Here is a 21,277-nt window from a genome sequence, read left to right on the forward strand (position 1 = left end):
CGCCTCCGCTGTAACATGATGCACCCATATTTCATCAAGTGCACAAGAGACAATCCCATCCTATTGGTTTTGTGATCTTCTGTGAGTTGCTTCGGTACCCAGCGTGAACTATTTTTCCTGTACACCAGTTGCTCAAGAACGATATTGTGCACAATACCCAAGGAGATGTTCAGTTTGTCAGCAATATCACTAACTAATGCATCTGTCCTCCTAAATCAGACCTTCAATGCTGCACAAATTGTAATCTATGGTGGATGTGCTTGGCTGGCCGGATCACTACTCATCTTGAACGTCTGCCCTAACGATATCAAAGGCAGTGCACCAAACCTGTTTCCGTGACATGATGTTATCACTGTACAGCTGGACAAGTTGGCGATGAATATCAGCTGGTGATGTGCCCTTTAGACGCAGAAATCTGACCACATTACACACCTCAATGTTTGACCAGGTTTCTGCCAGTCCCGCCATCTTAGAACTGATGATAGGACAGTATGACTTTTATATGCGGTGCAGTCTAATGACCGTGAGGGGAACGCTGTGGTCTACCTGCTCTGGCCTGGCAGGAAATTAGAATGAAATAGAGAACAATACACACGTGAGAGGTCTTGTTACCTTACTTATTAAACCACCCTTATGTATTCAAACAGCCAAAACCGAAATGCCCTGGTCCTGTGTTTCTGTTTATAATGGTGATTAAACCCCCAAATATTAATGGACATCAGACAAATCTCATGACTAGTACAGGCTGTTTTATCTCTTCTCTGTCACTGTTCCCATTATACAAATATATGTGAATCGGTTTGTGCTCATATCCTTCTAAAATTGATGAGAAGTGCAGGGGATGCGGGAGGAATGTAGCAGAGGGGTCTCCACCTCTGATACAGACAAAGGATAATGCAGAGAACTTCCTTAGCAAAATATGTAACAATTGTTTTATTGCAAACTTTAAAATGCCTCCTTTTTTTTTTTTTCAAGCATAGATTGTAAGCTCAACATATTATAATATATGGGCAGCTGTATCAGTTATCCATGTTGTATCCAGTCCCTACTAATGAAAATGTAATTCAGAAAGCTGTGCTTTTCATTTGGGCTTTCCATCACCTATACCTGTCTCTTTGCAGGGGTGAGTGAATTCCCAAAATATTAACACTGTTAAATGATAACAATTGTAACAGAGCTACGTAAGATGCCAAACTCAGGTTCTAGATAAATTCCTTTATTTGTTATTTCACAATTGAACAATAACATTTACGTGTAAGGGATAAAATCCTGTATATCCTACACAATAAGTAATCTTTCATGAATGGGTAACTTTATCATGTAATATTTTCTATACTCAGCTACTAAAGGAGTATTGCTGTTTTCTAGGCTGGAGAGAGTGTTCGTGATGATACAGTCTCAAACCTTATTCAGCTGATCAGCGGATCCTCAGAGCTGCACAGCTACATTGTGCAAAGACTGTACAAGGAAGTGAGAAAAGATATCGTACAGGTATAACTAAAAGCTAAATGATGTGACTGGGAGAGATAGACAAGAAAGCAGTGGATATGTGCTTTGAGAGAAAATGCTGCAATAGAGAGCATTATACATAAGGCAAAAACCGGAGTTAGTTACCAAACCAGGTAAAGGTAAAACAGATTAATTGTGACCCTTGGGTTTCTTGTATTGAGTTCCAAGTACGCTTCGTAGAGGACTATTATAATATTATGACTCAGCAGTGAGAGAGTTACGGTGATTACCTGTCCTGCACATGAACAGTCAACATTTCCAGTAATAATATAAAAAGGAATTATTTATACATGAGCTGACATAGCAATATAGGACATGAAAAGACCTATCTGTGTAGGCATGTTGCTTGAAAGACTCATACGAAACTTTAAAGTCTGATAGATCCAGCTGCATAATATATAAGATTGTAAATCTATTGTGGGGCACTTACTGCCATCATAAGTGAGCATCCAAAATCCTTTAATATGTTATTATAGTAGTTTTCCAATGAGCTTTGTAAGTGGTGCAGACAGAACACACTACAGTAGATCTACCACTTACAGTGATGACACAGAGGCCTCCCGTTCACATCATAAATGTATTGAATTCACTTTACTCAGAAGAGAAACTCGGTGAGTTAACTTTGTAGGCAGCTTTCTGTGTGAATGGCAAGTGTGATGGCAATAGGAAATGTTGATTCTTGGTCACTGATCACACCAGTGTCTACATGCCATAAATGTGCTTCATTTTCATGGCCCATTACATATAATAATTCCCTAGTACAGATATAGGGCCTGATTCTGAGTCATATATATATACGCAGATATGGATGGATCTCGCAGACTGAAAAACGACGACTGCGCATGCTCCAGATCAGACTTACACTGACGGAGATCGCTCCTGCAAATTAATTGATCTGTCTGTTGACGGACTACACTTTCCATGAAATGGGGGTTTCTGGGTGGTGACCATGTGTTTGCAAGGAACAGTCCCATTCTGTGGGAGTGCAATGGAAGTTGAATTCATCTGACAAGTGTGATCGTAGCATTTGGATGTAGATGGGTCTCCTGTTTCTGACGGATCTTTTGCACCTAGTACGGGGTGGGAGCAGGTCATATACTAATGATGAGGGTTGCTTCTGCAGACAGAACCCCAGTGGGCAGGATAGGTACCCCCGTTCAGTCGCACAGATTTTCAGAATACTTCGGTGGGATCTGGCATTTGCACATGAAAATAAATAGAATGCCACGGCAGTACGGAAGAGCAGTCACAGATGCATACGACTCCGAACCTGGCCCATAAAGAAGAGTATTTGGTATCTGTGTACAAGCTATCAGTATCATGTCACTGGGTTTAGACCATAAAAGGGAGGCACAAAATATTCCCTCTTTCTACCTGGGCCCACATAAACCAAGAGTACAAAATGATATGCAGATAGTGTATACCCACTAGCCATTAAGGTTCTGTTGTGTATCATACATTGCATATGACTAAAGAAATTAAAAAGATTGTTTCAGACCTGGTTAAAATCAATTTTGGTGACCATACAAGTGTCAATATACTTGTCTAACTAATGAAAGACACCAGAGAAATTCATATATGTCAGATGAACGATTTTACAAACGATTTGAAAGATTGAACGATTTTAGACTGTATTAAAATGAATGGAATCGTCCAAATCTGACTGCAAACACATCAGATGTCAGATATCGTTATCTGAAATGCGAGAACGCGCATCTTTCATCGTTGCAGGCTCACATGTCAGATTTTCTTTCAGATATGAACGATTTTTAAAATCGTTATCGTTCAGATCTGACAGAAAAGTTGACCGTGTGTATGCACCATAAGACTATTTGGTATTATTACTTGTATGTTTGTGTCCTTAGACCCTTTATATATTTCATTACTGTACATTTCAAGTAAGGCTAACCTGTGTTCTAGATGCCCTAAAACAAATGACAAAGGCTTTTTGAGAGGTTAATTGTAGTTGGGCCATGCTAACCTGACTAGAGGGCAGTGTATTAACCATTTGTGTGCAGAATCAGGTTTGTTGATTGCATGTGTTTGAAATGCCCTGTTGATTCAGAGTGCATCTTTCAAATGAACCCTTTACAGCAGGGGTTCCCAAACTCCTGCTTGAGCACAGGTGTCTTAATTAGTACCTCAGTCAATTTGATTGAAATAAATGATAGCGACAGAGTATGTGTAATGTTATTCCTCACAGTCCTGTAGCTTGGCTAACAGAGTGTCAGACTGCATGGTGAGGGAATAATGGGAGTAGCGCCTTGAAGCCATGCACACAAAAAATACTTTCCCACGTGCCGTTTACAAAATATCAGTGATCACAGTTTATTTTATATTCCCCTTTACAGCAGCCATTAGTTCAGGTGGCATCATGGTGCATTGGAGAGTACGGAGACCTCCTACTGCTTGGCTCCGATGAGGAACAATCTGTACAGGTGAGCTGTCGGACAATCATTATGCTACATCATGACAAATTGGTTATGTGTTATATGACAACTTATATACAGGCTATATTCATACAACCCCTTAGGCTTTTCACTATTTTTCATACTCTGAAACATAAAATATTCATGCTTACTTTAACATCTGATATGCAGTTATAGAAAAAATATGTAAAACACCAACATGCCCCCCATCCTGTGTAGTTATAACTTGAGATGACTCAATAAATATTTATTTTTAATTTTCCCTCAGATTTTGGATCATTTGGAGGTCTCAAATTAGTGATTAGTTATCATTTGGAGGTCTCAAATTAGTGATTAGTTATCATTTGGAGGTCTCAAATTAGTGATTAGTTATCATTTGGAGGTCCAAACTAGTGATTAGTTATCATTTGGAGGTCTCAAATTAGTGATTAGTTATCATTTGGAGGTCTCAAATTAGTGATTAGTTATCATTTGGAGGTCCAAACTAATGATTAGTTATCATTTGGAGGTCCAAACTAGTGATTAGTTATCATTTGGATGTCTCACATTAGTGATTAGTTATCATTTGGAGGTCTCACATTAGTGATTAGTTATCATTTGGAGGTCTCACATTAGTGATTAGTTATCATTTGGAGGTCTCAAATTACTGATTAGTTATCATTTGGAGGTCCAAACTAGTGATTAGTTATCATTTGGAGGTCTCAAATTAGTGATTAGTTACCATTTGGAGGTCTCAAATTAGTGATTAGTTATCATTTGGAGGTCCAAACTAATGATTAGTTATCATTTGGATGTCTCACATTAGTGATTAGTTATCATTTGGAGGTCTCACATTAGTGATTAGTTATCATTTGGAGGTCTCACATTAGTGATTAGTTATCATTTGGAGGTCCACAAAATAGAACCATTGTGCTAATAGGAGGAATACATTTGTGGAGCCTGATATTGTAAGTCCACTCCACTGAACTTAAATATATTAAATATCTTCAGGTAATGGAGGATGATGTTCTGGATGTGCTGGAGGGTATATTACAGTCCCACATTTCACTACCAAGTACACGAGCATACACGCTGACGGCAATCATGAAACTAAGCACACGCTTTGAGAACGGTGTAGAGTAAGTACCAGATATAATAGTGTTTATGACCTATATATGTGAGCATGTGCATCTATACACGTTTGTTATATTACACTTGTGGCCAAAATTGTGGACACATTTTGAAATTTAAATGTTTTTCAACTTTGAATGCTTATAAAAACTGTTTCACTTCACGCAGTGCAATGATTCATATATCAAATGAAAGGAAATTTAATGCTGAATTCAACACAATAAAAAAGAGGTCAAATATTTGCATTACAAGGGAAGTTATGCTACTTTCAGTCAGACAAAGAAGCACAGATGCGTGAGATTCAAGAAGCAAATTGTAGTAACAGCTACTACCAGGCAATCGTAATCGTCGTTCTGAGGACCAATCAGCTGTCGTTTATGAGCAGGTGCAAGGTCATGTTCAAAGGTGGGAAAGGTCAGTTTGGCTGTTTCATTTGGCAGAATAAAGTTGGTTACTGAAGTGCAATTACGGTTGGATGTTTGTGTGTATTGTTTAGTGCTATTGACGGTGTAAAAAATAAATACAACAATGTCGTCCAGGCAAAGTGGTGACTGGTCATCCAGGAAGAGATCCAGGATTGTGGTGTTACGTGAAAATGGTCTTTCGTATGCAGCAATTGCGAGAGAAGTTGGTGGGAATGTGACAACATCAGGAGTACGAAAGTTTTGTTTACACTATCAGGAAACACAATCTATACAAAACAAAGATGGAAAAGGCAGGAAAAAGTGCACAACAGCTGTTGATAGGAGAATAAAACAAATTTGCGTCAGGGACAGATGGATGTCATCTGCGGCCATTAGCAGTGAACTGAGTGCAAACAGTGTTTTTGTCAGTGCAAGAACAGAACGGAGAAGACTAACGGAGGTTGGCCTAAAAGGTAGGATTACCAGAAAAAAGCCATTGCTGAATAAAAAGCAGCAGCAGAAATGAATACAGTGGGCAAAAGAACACATTGCATGGACAGAAGGTCAGTGGAAACAAGTGATATGGAGTGACGAAACTAAGATATCGATAGTTGGTAGTGATGGGAGAAAATATGTGAGACATCGCCTCGGGGAAGAGGTACATCCAGATTGCATTCAAGCAACAACAAAGAATCCTACAAGTGTTATGATCTGGGCATGTATGACAGCAGATGCTGTAGGCCGCCTTTATGTCATAGATGGCACACTGAACAGCAGAAAATACATTGACACCATCCTACAACCAAAACTTCTACTGTCTATCAGGGATTTTTTTCCAGCAGGATTCAGCTCCCTGCCACACTGCACGGATATGCAAACAGTGGTTCACGGAGAATGACATACAGGTGCCGGGATGGCCAGGAAACAGCCCAGACCTGAACCCCATAGAACATTTGTGGTATTGTTTGAAAAAACCGGTACATCTGAGGCGTCCATCCAATAAAAGACAATTCATTGAAGCTAACATTGTCTCATGGCACCACATAAAAAAGAAGGAAGAGCTCCAAACATTGGTTGGCTCAATGCCACGTCGCTGTGCTGCTGTCTTGAAAAATAAAAGATACCCAACGAAATACTGATAGGATAGTAACATCATAAGTACACAGGGATTTTCACTCTAAGAGCCATATTCAATTAGAGGCGAAGTTTTCGCCTGTCCGACTGTTCGCTTCATTCTCCTGTTTCAGAGGCGAATTTATTCCGAGCTCGTCCCCGCTTTTCGCCTAATTCAATTGCAAAACAGGCGAACACGGAAATAGGCGAATACGGAACAGGTGAAAAGTACTGAAAGAATTGGGGAAATCAGTCTGTACCCTAGAAAAAGATGCTCTAACATAGGGAATCAATATAGATGTGTACTAATAGCCCTAATAAAACTATTTTGCGTACTTAAGTTGTGTAAATTGCTTGCTATTAGCGTTTTTGTAAAAGTGGTGAAGAATGGCATAAAGCTGTAGTTTTTGGTGAAAATAAGTAGTCCTGTCAAATTTGGGGTGCTTGAAAATAGGTGCTAGCATGTTTTTATGTCTCTAAAGTGAACTTTTAAAAACCGTGAAAAATCCACCTGCTGCATGCACCTGCAATCCCAAAAACACCTGACCCATACTTGTGGACCCCCAAGAAGTCTTTTTCGCTACTTTTAATGTTTATCCCCCCACTTTTTAAATTTACACCCCAAAAATGACATGTCTTTTTTGGGGTGTTCTTAGGTTTTAGTTTCTGTTTTTTTGTGCGTATTTGTCCTTTGGGGGGCTGAGTTGTTTCCCCACGTTTGCACCCCAAAATAAAGATTTTGCATTTCTTTTCACCAGCTATTGATTGGAGAATCATTTTTGGAGAATTGTTTCCACTTAGGTGAAATTGTCCTGGAATTGAATTTAGCTAATTTTTTTTTAGGCAAATTTTTCACAAAAAAACAGGCGAATATGGCTTTTCGCCTCTAATTGAATTCCCCTCTTGGTGTTGTTTTCACTGCATAACTTCCCTTGTAATGCAAATATTTGACCTCTGTTTATTGTGTTGAATTCAGCATTACATTTGATATATGAATCATAGCACTGCATAAAGTGTACAGTTTTTATAAGCATTCGAAGTTGAAAAACATTAAAATTTCAAAAAGTGTCGGCAATTTTGGCCACCACTGTATATACATGTACTGTATAAGATATAGAAACTTGGCATTAACATTCCTACATAAAAAGTGGATACTTCAGAGAATGACTAATAATATTTAAAATTGTCCCCTAAAGCTTGTCACTAATTATATGTACTATATGTGTCAGAGTTTTCTCCTTTCTTCCGTAGCCGTATACGTCGTGTGGTATCTATATACGGCTGCTGTCACGATGTGGAGTTACAGCAGAGAGCAGTGGAGTACAATGCACTATTCAAGAAATATGACCACATGAGGTATGAGATGTACAATGCCATTCATTTGTGGGAGGCATGGAGACACTGTTTAGGATATTTGTAAGCAGTTCTTAAGTACACATTATAAAAAATGGGAGAAGAGGCTTCTGGGAAATGTCATTTGCATGCAGGCAAATAGGCAATAATGCTGTTGAGATTAACAAAGTTTGTTCCTACTTTTACATGTGAACAAAAATGCTGCTCTCTAGTCTACATCAGGAAAATACTAATACACAGTTAGAACAGTGAGTAAATCTTGCAGCATTGTGTGAGATTAAGGCTGCATGGGACAAGTTTATGGTGTGATGGGGGAAAGAAGGCTGGCTACTGAGGTAAGGGGTCTATGTATCTATGTATTAAGCCTTGGAGAGAAAGTAGATGGAGATTAAAAAAAACAACCAATCGGCTCATAACTGTAATTTTTTTTAAACACAGCCTGCAAAGTGACAGTTAGGAGCTGACTGGTTAGTAATTTATCTCCGTCCACTTTATCTCTCTCTCCAAGGCTTAGTACATAGACCCCAGTGTGGTACTGGTGTAAGGCCCCAATCCTTACACTAAGAAGTAATGCCAGGTGCCTGTCATACTGATAAGGAAATATTGTAGATTATGTAGTCAAACACGTCTATCGAATGAAGTTCAAACATCCAAATGAATTGCTCTGGTTGCCATGATAGGTCTGCAGAATAAGGTAGACACTGTTCTGTGGTCATATCTGCCATCCTGCCAGAAGTGCAATGCAGATCCTGAGAATAACAGGGAGGATGATTGTGTGCTCTTTTCACGGGCAGGTCAGCTATTCTGGAGAAGATGCCACTGCCAGAGAAATCCACTTCAGGGGATAATGCAAGCTTCATCAGAGAGCGCAAAGAAAAAGATGTGAGCCCACCTGAAAGCAATTCCTCCTCAGGCCAGCCAGTGAGCCATGTGAGTCGCTGTGGGAGTGTGAGAGGATTTGAACATAAATATAGGCTAGTAAACCTAATGAAAGACCACAGTCACAAATATATAGGGGAGTATAGTATTTTCAAATGATTGTATGTTAGGCTGCTGTAGCTAGAATTGATTTGTCAGGAAGGAAAACAGAAGATAACACCTGTAGGAGAGTGTCTTGAGGTCATCTGTTGACCTGGAGTCGGGCAGCCAATTTGGAATGTGATATAACTATGCTGGGTACACACTGGCAGATATATTGGCCGATCAATTGATCGGCCAATATAGCCAGTGCCCTTCGCCCAGTGTGTACCAGCAATATGTCTGTGAACAACTTCATTCACAGACATATCGCGTCGGCTCTGCTGCAAAGCCGATGGCATATATATCTGCAAACAGCCGATGGCATATATATCTGCAAACATATCTGTCTATCATGCAGTGTGTTGAGTACACACCTAGCAGATCGAGTGATCTGCAGATATATCTGCAGATGATGGTTGTTCATACACACTGAACGGCCATCATCTGTGTTCTGTGTGTTGGAGGGGGGTGGGTCCCGCTGGCCAGTGGCGTGTCGTGCCCTCCTCCCCACGGCCACCCGTACACACAGCACGATGCCCCAATATATCTACAGATATATTGGGCATCGGCTGTGCAGTGACGTCGTTCACAGACATATCGCTGGTACACACTGGCCGATGGGCACTCGATATATTGGCCGATTAATTAATCGACCAATATATCTGCCAGTGTGTACCCAGCTTTAGAGAAGTACGTGGTCAATTAGTTTGTCGCCTCACATGTGTGGTCAAAGTGTTCACAGATCCTATCTGCCATCAGGCTGAATAATTGCATTGTAATGTGTGTGGCTAAAATAAGATACAAAGGACCTGATTCAGAGCTAGATGCGATCGCTCGCTCCCAGCTTAAGCAAATCCAGCGCACGCCCAGCAAGGCAGGCGATCGCTCGGCAAGGCATTAGCACGCCCACTATGTCTGGCGAGCGATCACTTTGTGTAAGCAGACGCCCACCAAGCATTCATAGGACACCCACTTGTGTATGTCATCTCCAGTAAGTGCATGAAAACATTGGTACATCAAGCACCATCGTATGTGCTCGCAGCGCTTGAGGTTGAATATATCAGCCCCAAAGCCTTGCTATCCCTTCAGTGTGAAATACAACTAGGTGACGTGTACAATGACGTGGCCTATTAATTATGCACACCTATAAAACGGCGTTGAAACACACAGGCATGCCTGCGTTCATACCTCTACTCCCCTATTTCTAGTGGCCTGCCCCTGTTACCACCCACAAACAGCCTCTCCTGTCACGCATTCAACTGGGCTGTCTATGCTGGGCGAGCGATTGCTTCCCGGTCTGTCGCAGTGGTTCGCGCACACGCAATGTGATGCATGTGCAAGCACAGAACGCAAAAATCAGACAGCAACGAGCGATCGCATCCTAGCGAGAGGGTCTGAATCAGGTCCAAAGTCTGAGTTTAGGAAATTATTCTTCCGCCTTTACCAGTGGAGCTTACAATCTATATTTTCTACCACATGCTCACAAACATGCACACTATGGTCAATTTTGAGGAGAGCCAATTAACCTACCAGTATATTTTTGGAGTGTGGGAGGAAACCGGAGTACCCGGAGGAAACCCACGCAAGCACAGGGAGAATATACAAACTCTGCACAGTTAGGGCCATAGTGGGAATCGAACCCATGACCTCAGTGCTGTGAGGCAGTAACGCTAACCATTACACCGTCTGTGCTGCCATTATGAAATCTATTCCATCCTGATAAGATTTTAGAAATGTTACATACACACTTGTTGCTGTTACTAAAACAGGTATTGTAGGTTTGGTGGTTCTCTCAGCTGCATATCTGACACATTCATACTGTAGGTTACAGACCTCTTGGGATTGTTGGAAGAGAGCACTGACAGCATACTGACACCTGTGACCTCTGGGGCATCAGCTGTAAACCAGAGTGTACCCAATGGGGGCAGCTTGCTGGACCTCCTGGATGCAACTCCTAACCCAGGTAAATGCAGGAATGCTTCGTAGGGATTTTCTATTGAGAGTACATTTAAATGTCATTATAAATCAATTGGAGATTTATTTTCTTGAAGAAGTTTGTTTAACCATAAAAAGTATCATAACCGCATTCAGTTTTATATAAGAGTTTTATGATAAATATAAATGAACATTACTATTGCACTTGCACCCTGCTGCATGCTATTTTGTCTGGACTTTAGTATAACAGATTAATACATAATTAATAATGTTTTGTATTCATAAAGCACCAAGAACACTGTACAGTTTGTAAGAGACATTGCATATTAAAGTTTATCTAAAATGGTGTAGAGGGCACTGCCATGGTATCCTTATGGGAAAAAGGAAACAAGTGAGACCAAAGTGTGGGAAAGCAGGTAAAAAGTCGGGAATGGAAACTGGGAGGAGAAATAAGCTTCCCTGAAAAGATGAGTTGTCAGGGGCAGAGATCTGGGCCTGATTCAGACCTGGTCGCTAAGCTGCGCTCGCTCTCGCTGCAAAAAGGGGACGGCTATGCAAATCCCACGATCGCACTGTCTGGCGTAAGGACGTCCCCTATGTCTTAAAGGGTGTTGGCAGTGAGCGTACACAGGAGTATAAAGCCACCCACCTTTCTCTCTTAGCCCACGTCATCTCCAGGAAGTGCGTGATTAATCGGTAACATCGAGACCCGTCGGAGCTGCACGCAGCACTTCAGATAGCCCCTACCCCAACGCAAGCAGCGCGATCAGTTCAGGCTAAAATACAACCAAGTGATGTGTACAATGCTCCTTCCATGCTAATTATGCACACCTATTAAACTCCGTTTTGACGCTCAGACACGCCTGCGTTCGCACATCCACTCCCCCGTTCACAAGCACCTTCCCCTGTCACCACCCACAAATGACGCAATCTGTCACTCAAAGTAGCGTCCAGTCTGTGTACTACGAGCACACGATTCCCGTCCACAGTGAATGGTTTGCGCATGCGTACTTCGGCGCATGCGCAGATGTGCGATAATCGCCCCTAGCGAGCGTTCGCAGCTTAGCGACTGAGTCTAAATCAGGCCCTCTGTCTTTTGGAGTGGGACAGAGCATTCTAGATGAGTGAGCTGCTGATAAGTCCTGCATATGTGAGGAGGTAATAAGAGATGGTGGGCAGTAAGACTTGGGGATGAGTGTCTTTACTGGCTTGGAGAGTACAGGGTGGCATATGTTTGTGGATGGCTTTGTAGGTAAAGGATAATACTTTGGCCAGGAATTGAAAGTATTGGCAGAAATCAGATCACCACTGAGAGCATACACTGAGTAACACTGAGCTCTCAGGCATAGTAAGATATGAACCATGCCCACATATTGCTCCCTAGACTTTCATGTTCTTCTCTATATGTGATAAAATATTATACAGTAGGGAAATTAAGCACTGTTGCTTTGATGTGTGGGTCTACTTATGTGTTGCATGGACAGTTATTTAAAACTAGACACATGAAATACACATCTGAACTAAGTGGTAAAATACTGAAAGGGTATTGGCCCTCATTCAGAGTCGATCGCTAGATACAAGCGGTCACTCTGAATGTGGGCGGCCACTTGTGGTGTGAAGTGCAGCCTCCTGGTCACTAGCTAAGCTGTGGGTTACCACCCACAGCTCTAGCGATCGACCAGGTTGATGGTCTCGACCATCAGGGCATTCGACGAGACCCTAAGGTTGGGTCTCGGCAAGCGCAAGCCCCAGGGAACTTCTTGCTCTGATCGAGCAGGAAGCTCCCCACTGACATCATTGCTAATGTCAGTGAGGCCGCCCCCAAACGGCAAGCGTTCCGTCGGGAACGCCTCCGTTTGGCCGGCCACACCCCTGCCCGCCTCCCAAACGGAGCGAGCTGTCAATCGTCATCGACAGCTCGCCCCCTTTGGTGCGAGACCCGTAGCGACGGAGCGCCCGTCGCTAGCCGGGTCTCGTACATGCGCACGTCGGAGCCGGCTCCGACGTGCACATGCCCAGTGGGCAAACATCGACCCGGTTGCGAGCGCTCAGCGCTTGCGACCGGGTCTGAATAAGGCCCATTGTTGGCATAATGTGACACAAGCTTCCCAACTAACTTTCACTGCACATCATAGGCATAACTACCATAGGTGCAAGGGGTTCAGCTGCTATGGGGCCCAGAGCTGAGGGGCCCATCTTCCTTGTCAAAGTTAAATCTGTTACATACATTTTTCACCACTGGGTGGTACATAGGGGCCCTAACAAACTTTTGCTATGGTGCCTTCAAATACAAAGTTACACCTTTGCTGCATATGTTATATCTGCCCCACCTATAGTGCAACATGGTTTTGTCAAGGTGCAAATTGCTCCTTTTTTAATTTGCTCCTAGCTCTGAATTAGGCCCATAATACAGTATGTAATGTACAACTGGTAAAATGTATGGACCACTGCTGGCATAATGTGTGGGGGTCTACTGATATGTTGGCTATTACTGTCAGAGTTACTACATTTTGTAATATGTAAGGTTACTGCTGGTTTAAGAATGTGTGGGCACTGCTGGTAACTGTTAGCAAAAAATGCTGTATTGCAATTGCATTAAACTTGTAGCCAATATATATATATATATATATATATATATATATATATATAAAATATATATTTTTATTTTTTTAAGGATCATTATTAGTGTTACTTAAGTGATTTGTGGTGTTCAGAGGACTACATAAGGCTGCCCATGTATGACCATTATTGCTGTTTGAGCATTAGCTGTTTAACCAAGATCTAGGGGATATTTGTGGACATCATTATTCAGAGGTTAACGCAACCTTTGACCATCCTTTTTGACCAATTTGGACGTCAGATATACATCGAGAATGAAAAAGCATAGAACATATGACAAAAACCACTGAATATACAGTTTGGCTTAACATCTTGTGTCTCATTTTTTTCATCTGTTACCTAGTAATGCTCTCACCTTCTTAAGTCTCTGTATCAGGTCAAGTAGCTCTGTTTTTTTATATATATAACAATGTAAGTTATTGGTCTCTCTCATACTACATTAGGCAGAATCTTTCCTTTAAACTTTCTTACTTATCCCAAACAGCCTCCCTTCCTGATCCACTCACGCTCTTATACTCTATTGCTGCTACATTTAAGCTAAACCAGAGGAAAAGAGATTAGCTGGGTTACATGCATCACAATTATAGTGATGGCTTTAGATAGAAAAGGACAGAGTTAGCAGTATCCATATGAAATGAAAAAGAGATGAATGCTCAGGGTATACTCTAAGCTACACTATATACAGTCTATATTAGTGTTATCACTGTTTCTTCAGCTGTGACACCAAGGTCTGGGTTTGAGCCAGAAATAGATGCAAATATCACTAGTTTGATTTGAGACTACAAAAGCCAATTTGTGATATTGAAATTATCTTTGCTAAATGCTGTTTGAATTACAAAAAAATATTAATCATCAACATACATTTCAATGGCACAATGTGTCCTTCACATATTTAATAATATAATGGGACGATGTCATTAAGATTTGGTCAAATCGTAACGACATATTGTGCAGTATGTATGCACGATATGTGTGCTCCTGAGGTCGCATGCAACCTCGTCCGGTTTGATGTGCATGTGGCCCCATTCATGTTGCTGAAGGACGGAACGAGTGATCGTTCCGTCATTCATTACATTGTTTTGATGTCTACCTGCGGTACGATATGTCGGCCCGATGGGCTGACATATCGGCCCAGTACACATCGTCCAGTGTGTACCTACCTTAAGGATGATGTAAAGGTGTTGGCCAGGAGAACAAGTGCTGTTTTGTGACATGCACATATTGGGGCACAGATGCACTTATTTTTACAGGTAAATGCATGGATCTGTGGGGTAATATAGTAGCATGTGGGGAAGGAGGGTATGCATAATTACATACCCATACACAAAATTAAATTGCATTTTGCAGGTTATTTAACGATTAGAAGGGTGGAGAAGAAGCATTTAAGGAACATTCCTTATTTAGCGAAGGCTGAACAGCATTTTGCACCCTGAAAAAGAACTTGATTTTACATGTCCATGGAGGTGGCGAAACCAAGATTTGTTCTAACGTCAATAAGACATAATTTGCACCTTAGGCACTTATTTTATAGAGAAGCATTTTGACCAATGTAAGGTAAAACCTTCACACCACAAGAGTGACACATCTAATGGAGTTAAATGAAATGAGCAGTATTTTACTAGAAAAGTAGAAATATTAAAATTAATTGTAGTGATCTTAAAGTACAATAGTAGCCGTAAAAATATCACTTTAAAGTCCATCTTCTGTTCCACCACACACATTTTCAGCTGGACCTGCAGTTGTACAAGAGGTCGCTCAGAGTGCCTTTCCCGGCACAGTTCCATAATCTAGAATGAAGACATGACTGTGAGCATGCTCTCTGCTGTTGTCCAGTCAGACAATTACACACACACAGTTCCATAATCTAGAATGAAGAAATGACTGTGAGCATGCTCTCTGCTGTTGTCCAGTCAGACAATTACACACACACAGTTCCATGATCTAGAATGAAGAAATGACTGTGAGCATGCTCTCTGCTGTTATCCAGTCACAATTACACACACACAGTTCCATAATCTAGAATGAAAACATGACTGTGAGCATGCTCTCTGCTGTTATCCAGTCACAATTACACACACACAGTTCCATAATCTAGAATGAAAACATTACTGTGAGCATGCTCTCTGCTGTTGTCCAGTCAGACAATTACACACACACAGTTCCATAATCTAGAATGAAGACATGACTGTGAGCATGCTCTCTGCTGTTGTCCAGTCAGACAATTACACACACACAGTTCCATGATCTAGAATGAAGAAATGACTGTGAGCATGCTCTCTGCTGTTGTCCAGTCAGACAATTACACACACACAGTTCCATGATCTAGAATGAAGAAATGACTGTGAGCATGCTCTCTGCTGTTGTCCAGTCAGACAATTACACACACACAGTTCCATAATCTAGAATGAAAACATGACTGTGAGCATGCTCTCTGCTGTTGTCCAGTCAGACAATTACACACACACAGGGCCTGATTCAGAGCTGAACGCTCTGAGCCAAACGCTCGCTCTGAATCAGGGCCATCCTATTTAAATGTGGAGCGGCCTCTTGGACGCTTGCATAGCTGTGGGTTACCACCCACAGCTTATGCGAGCGTCCATGATGATGGTCGCGATGGTCAAAGACCATCGCGTCCATCAGGCTTGCGACGAGACCCTGCGGTAGGGTCTCGCTGCCGCAAGCCCAGGAGTGATTTTGGCTTTATCAGAGCCAGTCACTCCCACTGACATCATTACTGATGTCAGTGGGGCCGGACTCAGACGGTAGGCGTTCCCATGGGAACGCCTCCGTCTGGTAGCCACGCCCCTGGCACGCCCACCAAAGGGGGCGTGTTGTCAGTCACCATCGACAGCACGTCCCCTTTGGTGCGAGACCCCGAGTATTTCTCGTCACTCGCCGGGTCTCGCGCATGTGCATGACGGAGCTCCCTCCGTCGTGCGCATGCGCATTCACACAACATCGACCCGCTTGCGAGCGAACTTCCCTCGCGAGCGGGTCTGAATGACCCCCACAGTTCCATAATCTAGAATGAAAACATGACAGTGAGCATGCTCTCTGCTGTTATCCAGTCACAATTACACACACACAGTTCCATAATCTAGAATGAAAACATGACTGTGAGCATGCTCTCTGCTGTTATCCAGTCACAATTACACACACACAGTTCCATAATCTAGAATGAAAACATGACTGTGAGCATGCTCTCTGCTGTTATCCAGTCACAATTACACACACACAGTTCCATAATCTAGAATGAAAACATGACTGTGAGCATGCTCTCTGCTGTTATCCAGTCACAATTACACACACACAGTTCCATAATCTAGAATGAAGACATGACTGTGAGCATGCTCTCTGCTGTTATCCAGTCACAATTACACACACACAGTTCCATAATCTAGAATGAAAACATGACTGTGAGCATGCTCTCTGCTGTTATCCAGTCACAATTACACACACACAGTTCCATAATCTAGAATGAAAACATGACTGTGAGCATGCTCTCTGCTGTTATCCAGTCACAATTACACACACACAGTTCCATAATCTAGAATGAAGACATGACTGTGAGCATGCTCTCTGCTGTTGACCAGTCAGACAATTACACACACACAGTTCCATAATCTAGAATGAAGAAATGACTGTGAGCATGCTCTCTGCTGATGACCAGTCAGACAATTACACACACACAGTTCCATAATCTAGAATGAAGAAATGACTGTGAGCATGCTCTCTGCTGATGTCCAGTCACAATTACACACAGACAGTTCCATAATCTAGAATGAAGACATGACTGTGAGCATGCTCTCTGCTGTTGTCCAGTCAGACAATTACACACACACAGTTCCTTTGCAAAGGAACTGTAATATCTTGTCTGCTTAAATAACCGCTTCATCAAACCTTGTATGAAAAGACGGCATTGTTTTACACAAGTAGTCTCATTATTTATTTTTTTTTCTCACCACACTGGTCATTTTTCAGTGCATTTTGTTTAGTAGTCATCTATTTATTACATATATAATTCAAAGTATTCATAACATTTGGTTCAATAAATAACCGATACTGTTATGGTGCATACACACGATCAGATTTTTCCTTCAGATATGAACGATAACGATTTAAAAATCGTTCAGTCGTTCATATCTGAAGGAAAATCGTTCATATCTGACATGCCTGAACGATGGACGATCAACGATGCGCGTTCCCGTTTGTCAGATAACGATATCTGACATCTGATGGGTTTGCAGTCAGACTTGGACGATTCCATTCATTTTAATGCAGTCAAAAATCGTTCAATCGTTGAAATCGTTCAAAACTTTGGTCAAATCGTTCAAATCGTTTAATCGTTCAATCGTTCATCTGACAAATCTGACAAGTCTGACAAATCTGACCGTGTGTACGCTCCATTAGGGTTAAATTGCTCATAACTCAGATAAGAAGTCTCACCTTGTAAGCAGGATTGGCAGTATTATCATCTTGTAAGAAACAATTAGCATTACGTAATTTAGTGTCAGGACTTGTAAAAGTTCCTGGAAGCATATTTCCCAACAGTCTGCTTTCTAACATCAATCCTTGGAAAGCCGGCTGCATCTCAGCACGCAGTACCACATACACATCAGTCACTTTAAGCGATATCAGTGGGGCTATAACCAGAAGTGTTTGTCATTTTGTTATATATATTATATTTTAGCTACATTTTTATTCCAAAAATGTTACATATGACTGTATGATAAAGTTGATATATCTGTAGCTTGTCAATGACCTGGCATGTGCTACAAACTAATAGGTAGCTGTATAATCATTAAATAATAGATAATGATGTATGCAACATATCCTGTCATTGAATAAAGCAAAAAGATATCAGCAAGTAAGATCTGACAGCTATACAAGGGTCTTGTAAGACACAAAGGGTCCGCACACATAATAATTGCAAACAAGAACAGGGAGAAACATTAAATGGGATTTTTATTAGTGTACAATGTATATATGTATCTAAAGGATAGAACACATTGTCTGTAAATACTGTCCTTTTTGTGTAGGCATACTGTATATTATCTTGCCTTTTGGTTTTCGCAGCCGCTCTGCCTTCAATTGTTGTATATAATAATGACGGACTTCAAGTGGAATTCTCTTTCATGCGCCCACCATCTAGTCCTGCCCTCCTAGTCATCAATTCTTGTGCCACAAACTCTTCTTCTACCAACATCACTGACTTCCAGTTACAGGCAGCGGTGCCCAAGGTGAGTATTTGAAATATATGTGCGGCCAAACTAGGTACGAGTTTAATTGGTTACATTTATTCTTCAACTGCATCCAACTATGATCAACTTAGCCTGGTATATTGACTTGTTTTCCTAATAGCCACCGCTTTTACTGGCCTTAAAGAGCTCTCTATAAATATGTCTGATTTCTACACGCAGATCTTTGCAGTTCTCATCCAGTCTACTCCTGTCAGCCATTGTGTGTACAGGTTTACACTGCTCTTCTCATATACATATTGGACCAAGCTATAGGGGATCTCCACTCATTATATGGCTGAAACCGCAATAGCTCTGTATGATCCTGACAGAGAATCCCTATCCTGTGTTTGTTATTTTATTGAAGCTGTTCTTGGGATGGATCTATTCTCCCCTAAATCTAGGTGGATATAGGAAGTCCATGACTTATATTATGTTGTCCTGTGTTCTCAATATACTTCAGAGTGTTCAAATACAGATTCTGGCTCCGAGTGGCTCTTTGCTTGAAGCAGCGGGTGAAGGATCAGTCACACAGTCTATCCGCGTCCTGAACCCCCAAAAGGTACAGAGCACATACTAATGTGGTGTGACTGGCTGCATTAATGATTATTGATGCACTGGGTGGATATGAACATGTGATACAAGGTTTCACCCCTGATCAAATCACTGTTAAAAATGATATTTCAGAGTGACTGATGGGCAATAATGATGTCTTGCCTGTGACTGGATGTCTTAATAAAACAATCTGAGGAATTGTACACGCTAACATTTGGCACAGGAAAAATCATGTGTCCCTTCAGAATCCTAAACAACATCTTTTTCAAATGATCATATCTTGAATTGTAATCTGTTCTCTGGATTTAAAGTTATATCTTATTTGTTCTTCCTTTTTACACTTTTAGATTCCTCTACGAATGCGTGTACGTGTGTCTTTTATGCACAATGGAAATTCAGTGCATGAAATATGTGAAGTCAGCAACTTTCCTCCAGGAACTTGGCAGTGACCTGATGTAACACCAGAGGAAACATGGCCAGTTTCAGAGGGGACATTATAGGGGACCATGTGGTCTGTAGGGACACTAACATGAAGGGGAAATAGATGTTAAAGAATTGCCTGAACACACATGAGTGTGTTTAGTTTATCAGCTGTGTTATTACTGGATCTATTGAAGGTGAGGATGGGCCTGATTCAGAGTTTTACGCTCTGCCGATGTTTTTGCAGTTGAGCGATTATCGGCAATCTGCACGTGTCTGAGTCGCATGTGCCAAGCTACACTGCCATAGTTGCTTACAGCAAGTATTTATTTTCAGTGATTGACAGTCAGGGAGCGTTTGGGGGCGGTAACGGGAAGTGTCTGCTAAAAACACAGGAGTGTCGCAACCATTTCGGGGGCGTCACCTCCTGCATCTGCGATCCCAGACGCAGGAAACATGGCTCCGGCATCTTCGTTCCCGCAGAAATTCTGCGTGACCATAGAGTTACTCAGGACTGCTAACATGAAATGATCTGCGACCGATGCTGCGTCTTTGTGTGCAGATGCTTGGATTTACAGAGACGCCAGTGGGCATCTCAATACATATCCTGGCAGCTGCATACGGGATCACAAGTGTGCTGGCATTAGCGTACAACTCTGAATCAGGCCCGATATACTTCTGTGTATTACCAAGTATATCATACTGATACAGCACACTATATGCAAATGAAATGTCATACTTTGTAAGGCTCTAACACACCAAACAGTTGCTGGTTACCAATGGCTGACATATATTTGAATAAAGATTCTTTTCCAAGCTGGTAGAATGTGTATCTAAAGCCAGATTGGTTTTCAGACCAGATTTGATATGTTTCAGGCAGGCATCTATCTCTCCTCTAGGTGGCAGTATTTTACCTAGACTTTCCATTTTAACCCTGCCTCCCACTGCTCTAATCTTGCTTCATATTGTGCCAATCTCTCTGCACTAAGGCACTCCAACCTTATGCCATAGCTGTAATATACAGACAGACAAAGTCTCCTTAGTACAGCATAAAGAAAAAAACACAGCCATGGTTAACCCTTCCTTTGCCGTCTCCACATTTGGCAATTCCCTTTAGGCTGTTTGTATTAATTAGGATTTGCGAGTATAATGAATTCTCCAGCTAATTAATGCTGTGTAGTAATGACGAGGGGGTTGCCTGATATAGTGTGAAAGGGGGAAGCAGTCAGCGGTGATGAGAGGGGGGGTTCATGTGAGTGGCACTGAGCCAGCCTGTACCTGCCCCCTTCAAGATGACAGACTGCAAGAGACAACAGGGAGAGAGAGCGCAGTGACGAAGGAGGGAGAGTGCGCAGAGTAGCAGATGCATCCGCCATCGAAAAAACAGCATCTCCTCTACCCTCCCACCAATATCCAACCGTATATATTTCACCCCTCACCCACTTCTGCTCCCTGAGGTGTGAGCTGGCAGCTGTGGGCACTGACCATCTGTGTGCCTGTTCATGTATTTGCATGTTTGTCTGTGCCCTGTGTGCGCATATCCGGGCAGAGAGCCTGGCAGATAGTGTGTGGG

General features: G+C 41.8%; 1 protein-coding gene across 2 annotated transcripts in view; it reads left to right on the plus strand.

Moving 5' to 3' along the window:
* Positions 1-20,520, plus strand: part of AP1G2 (adaptor related protein complex 1 subunit gamma 2) — a 47,385-nt gene extending 26,865 nt beyond the window's left edge. For both annotated transcript variants that reach the window (XM_088469987.1, XM_088469986.1), the window contains exons 14-22: positions 1,369-1,491; positions 3,861-3,947; positions 4,929-5,056; positions 7,817-7,921; positions 8,713-8,848; positions 10,763-10,901; positions 18,569-18,732; positions 19,193-19,291; positions 19,632-20,520. In XM_088469987.1, coding sequence (XP_088326113.1) covers positions 1,369-1,491; positions 3,861-3,947; positions 4,929-5,056; positions 7,817-7,921; positions 8,713-8,848; positions 10,763-10,901; positions 18,569-18,732; positions 19,193-19,291; positions 19,632-19,733 — 1,083 coding nt within the window. In that variant the 3' untranslated portion in view covers positions 19,734-20,520. The remainder of the gene's footprint in view (positions 1-1,368; positions 1,492-3,860; positions 3,948-4,928; positions 5,057-7,816; positions 7,922-8,712; positions 8,849-10,762; positions 10,902-18,568; positions 18,733-19,192; positions 19,292-19,631) is intronic.
* The last annotated feature ends 757 nt before the right edge of the window (positions 20,521-21,277 follow it).

Source organism: Taudactylus pleione, unplaced genomic scaffold, assembly GCF_031769625.1.
Source record: "Taudactylus pleione unplaced genomic scaffold, aTauple2 ptg000095l, whole genome shotgun sequence".
Taxonomy (NCBI): Eukaryota; Metazoa; Chordata; class Amphibia; order Anura; family Myobatrachidae; genus Taudactylus; species Taudactylus pleione.